This window comes from Phocoena phocoena, chromosome 8 (genome assembly GCF_963924675.1).
Source record: "Phocoena phocoena chromosome 8, mPhoPho1.1, whole genome shotgun sequence".
Classification (NCBI taxonomy): domain Eukaryota; kingdom Metazoa; phylum Chordata; class Mammalia; order Artiodactyla; family Phocoenidae; genus Phocoena; species Phocoena phocoena.
Window position 1 is genome coordinate 9,830,109 of NC_089226.1, and position 5,095 is coordinate 9,835,203.

Genomic DNA, 5,095 nt, shown 5'->3' on the forward strand with positions numbered 1-5,095 from the left:
TCTCGCGGGAAACGCCGACGCTGACACCCCAGCTCGAAGGGCTGTGCGCAGAAACCCCGCCCACAACACCCAATTCAAGATGGCGGCAGCAGGCCGTGTTGCAGAGACGCTGCACCAGGCACTGTGATCTGGAGCGTGAGCCGCGGAGCTGCGCCAGCCTCGCGAGAACTCCTTGCTCCCGACACTATCCACACGCTATCAAGCAGCCCCGCCTCGCTCTCCGCCGGTCCCGGAAGCCTGTGCTCCAGAGTGGGAGTACGCACCACTCCATTCTCTGATCAAAGGATAACACCGTCCTTTGCTTCTGAACTGAACTCGGTCTTATTCCACTGGCGTGAGTGACACCAGGTAGGCGGACACTTCTTGGGGACAGACTCCGGAAGGCTAGTAGCACTATATCCAAAAATATGATCTTTTAAACATGTAATAACATAACTCTATTAAGGTAATTTACGTTCTTTTTTTTTTGGTGCAAATCTTTAAAATTCATAATGCATTTTATACTTACAGCACATCTCAAAACAAACTAGCCACATTTCAAATGCTCAGTGGCCACACGTGGCTTGTGGCTACAATATCGGCCAGCAAAGGTCCAGAATATATTTTTTTAACTATGAATTTTTTTAATATATAAATTTATTTTATTTTTTTTTTTTCTGTGTTGGGTCTTCATTTCTGTGCGAGGGCTTTCTCTAGTTGCAGCGAGTGGGGGCCACTCTTCATCACGGTGCGCGGGCCTTTCACTATCGTGGCCTCTCGTTGCGGAGCACAGGCTCTAGAACGCAGGCTCAGTAGTTCTGGCTTAGTTGCTCCGCAGCCTGTGGGATCTTCCCGGACCAGGGCTCGAATCTGTGTCCCCTGCATTGGCAGGTGGATTCTTAACCACTGCACCACCAGGGAAGCCCTAATTGTGTTAACTGTTGGTATTTATTTATATTTTTGTTATAGTTGAATTTTGTTTCTCTTATAACATTTTTTCCTGTCTACAAATTTGGAAATTATTTCTATTCGTTCAGTGAGTACCCTAGAAAAATTATCAAGTTTATTTAACTTAAAATCTAACATGAAAGAATATTTCATCCCCTCTTGTATCATTTGGTTTGGAAGCTCCAATTTTTCCTCTCCACTCTCACATTCTATTGTCATCCTAGCTTAACTTCACAAATTCAACACTATTATGACTTTTTACAAAGAATTTTCATTTAGGTGTATGTACATGTTCACATTTTATTTTTATTATTTCTTTCTACATATTAAATTATCTTAAAATTATTTTTTTATTCTTGAATTGTATTTTTTAGAAATTACAGCTGGTCCGTTGGTAATAAATCCCGAAGTTTTTGTCTGTAATATATTTATTTTACAATAGAAGATAATCTTACTAGATATACAATTCTGAGATGGCAATCATTTTCTCACCGTACTTTAAAGATATTATTTAACTAAGTTTTGGCTTCCTTTGCTGCTGTTGAGAAACCGACAGTCATTTTAACTCCTGTTCCTATATAAGTGATCTTCCCTTTCTGGTTGTTTTCCATATTCTCCCTTGAGTGTCCCGAATCTGTTTCCCTTTTAAGTACTGCCCCACCTTCACTGCCTCTATTCTCTCTCCTGAAGGATACAAACTATGTATATAAATGTTCCCATTCCTTTCATTTCTTTGAACATTGTCTCATATTTTCAATGTCTATCTCTCTTTGCTTCATTAAAGATAAATTCTTTTGATATATCTTCCTAATTGCTAATTCTGTTTAAAATTTTACCTAATCTATTGTTTATCTCATCTTAACTCATTTGAAATAACTCAGTTGTTATTTCAATAATGATAGGTTAAAAGGATCCTTCAGTTCATGATATGCTAGTCAGTCTTAACAGAGGAATGAAAATAGAATCTGTCTGATAGCTTCTCTTCCTTCAATAAATATAATCTGAGGTTTTCAGCTAGGATATCCATATTATTAAATGATTAAAATATATGATCAAAATAACTTGAATGATTTTCAGTTAATTACATATTTCAGTTAGTTTGAATACATTTGGGTTTAAGGAAGGAAAAAAAGAGAGAAGAAATATTTTAGTTAAATAAAAATCAAATAGTTAAAGTTTAAAATGATCACAGAGTTGCTGTTTGCTTTTTTTCCCCTAGCACATCAATTATATAGATGAAAACTGAGGCCTAGTGATATAATTTGATTTGCCCGAGGCCACAGACAGAATTAGAACCCCTCACTCTTGAATGTTCTCTCTATTCTATATTTAGTGAAATCATAAAACATTTGAAAGACATCTTAAACTGTTCTAACCTTCTTCATTTCTTCACCCCTCACACAGAAATGGCCATGAGAAACCAGACTAGCATGATTGAATTCACCCTTGTCTCCTTTCCCTCTGTCCAGGAGCTTCAGATCTTGCTATTTCTCATTCTCCTGCTGGTTTATACACTCACTATAACAGGAAACATTGTTATCATTTCCTTAATATGGACTGATAATCGTCTCCAAACACCAATGTACTTCTTCCTCAATAATTTGACATTTTGGGACATTTTATTCACAACTACTATTGCCTCAAAGTTGCTAGCTTGCCTCTTAGAGGAAAAGAAAAACATACCTTTTGCTGGCTGCGTCATCCAAACATATTTCTACTTCTTTCTGGGGACAGTGGAGTTTATCTTCTTGGAGGTGATGTCCTTTGACCTCTACGTGGCCATCTGTAACCCGCTGTGCTACACCATCATCATGAATAGCAGGGCCTGCCTCCTGTTAGTTCTGGGCTGCTGGGAGGGGGCTTTCCCGTCAGTGCTTTGCCCAACTATTGTGGTGTCCAGATTGCCATACTGCACTGAAGAAATTAGTCATTTCTTCTGTGACATCGCTCCTTTACTGCAGGCGGCCTGCATAGACACTCATTTCATTGAGATGATAAGCTGCTTCTTATCTTCCCTCGTGGTCCTGACCTCGCTGGTGCTCACCACCGTGTCCTACACCTACATCATTTCTACCATCCTGCACATCCCCTCGGCCCAAGGATGTCAGAAAGCCTTTTCCACCTGTACTTCTCACATCACTGTGGTCTCCATTGCCTACGGGAGCAACATCTTCATGTATGTGAGACCCAGCCAGAGTCATTCCCTGGAATTTGACAAAGTGACAGCTATCCTCACCATAATGGGGACCCCTCTTCTGAACCCCTTCATTTATAGTCTAAGGAATGAAAAGGTAAAGGAAGTGTTGAGAGATGCAGTCAACAAAATTTTGCCCTTTTTGCACAGGAAACCTTGAAAGTTTGTTTGCTAAGAATGTCATTTTCAACTCTTGGACACAATGTGGAGTAAGGCATGCTTGAAGATCGTAAAATCAAAGATGTGTAAGAAGACATGAAAAAGCTTTGTGCCACATCAGATGCAAAGTATTATAGTCAAGGTCCATAGGAGACAATTCAGCCATTGAGAAAATAACATGCTCTGAACTGTTATTGGACCGTCTCACACACAGAACATTATGAATTAAAGAAAAATACTGAAGTCAGAAAACCTGAATTTTAAGGCTAGCTCTATTACTTCTTTACCAGGTGACACTTAACCTCTCTGACCTTAGTTTCCCATCAGTAACATGCTTTTCCTATTTTTTTTAATAGTTAAAGTAGGATTAACGGAGATAGTCTAAGTCATGCAACCACATGTAATTAAAAATGAATCTTCTGGGACTTCCCTGGTGGTCCAGTGGTTAAGACTCTGCGCTTCCACTGCAGGGGATGCGGGTTCGATCCCTGGTTGGGGAACTAGGATCCCACATGCCACATGGCACAGACAGAAAAAAAAAAAAAGTGACTCATCTAACTGGGTTTTTTCAGAATTTGCAAGATGATTGGAATCGTCCCTGACAGCCAAAGACTGTAAATAATAATAATAATACAAAAACAAGGAAGAGGAGTAACATAACCCTGTGTTTGTACATATACTTAAATATGTACATATATATCTCATTTAATCCTCTTAACAACCTTGAGAAGCTGATATTTTTATCTCCATTTTACAGATGAGAAAACTGAGGTTCACTGAGATTAAGCATCTTGCCCCAAACTACATCACTAGTTTTGAATATATACTTCACTATGTCATGAAGTATGGAATGGGAAGAAACTTAAGAGGGGAAACAGAAGTTAACATGGAAGTTATCCACTTTTTCTGAGACAAGAGCATTCCCTACCAGTCCTAATTACCTGGAAAATCTACAGACCAGGAAGCATCAGGATGACTGACAATAGACTGTGAGAAGCAACAGTTTGAAAGGAGAACCAGCTATTCAGAAGCAGTAACTAATCATGAGTCCAGATTGATCATCTGTGGCAACTGGCCAATGTGACCATCATCTACAGAAGAATTAGTATCCTAGGATGCATTTGGTTGGGGGAAAACAAAAGCAGAAGAGTAATCAAGCTGGCTTAAGTGAAATGGGTATTTATTATAATAATAATCAAGAATACCACATAAAACCCCAAAAGGTAAGAAACAGCAAGACCTGCTAAGGGGCTAGAATCAGGAACTAGAAATCCTTGAAAATCCAAGGCAAACACTCTCTTCCCTCTGAGTTTCTCTCTTGCTTTCTCGGGATTCATTTGGTCTCTGTATTATTGGGTTTTTTCCAAATATCTTGTGGTAAGCTGAATGATGGCCCCAAAAGATATCCAGACCTAATCCCTGACCCTGTGACTCTAAGTAACATATAAAGTTTATATGGCAAAGGGATTTTGCAGATGCAATTACAGATCCTGCGATAGGGAGATTATCTCGGATTACCCAGGTGGTTCTATTGTATTTACAAGTGTCACATGAGAGAGGTAGAGGCAGATTTTACCACACAAAAGAAGGTAATGTGATCTTGGAAGCAGAGATTTGAAGATGCTATGCTGCTGGCTTTGAAGTTGGAGGAAGGGGCCATAAGCCAAGGACTGCACATCTCAAAGCTGGAAAAAGCAAAGAAATGGATTCTCTCTGCCCTAGAGCTCTTGGCATGGCCCAGCCGACACCCAGGTTTAGGCCCAGTAAAACTGACTTTGGATTTCTGTCTTCCAGAGCTATAATAGAATACCTTAG

At 39.6% G+C, this 5,095-nt stretch overlaps 1 protein-coding gene across 1 annotated transcript; it reads left to right on the forward strand.

Annotated features, from left to right (window-relative positions):
• The first annotated feature begins 2,333 nt into the window (after positions 1–2,333).
• Positions 2,334–3,281, forward strand: LOC136127297 (olfactory receptor 6M1-like). Its single transcript, XM_065882797.1, has one exon. The coding sequence runs from the start codon at positions 2,334–2,336 to the stop codon at positions 3,279–3,281; it is 948 nt and encodes a 315-aa protein (XP_065738869.1).
• Positions 3,282–5,095: the final 1,814 nt, after the last annotated feature.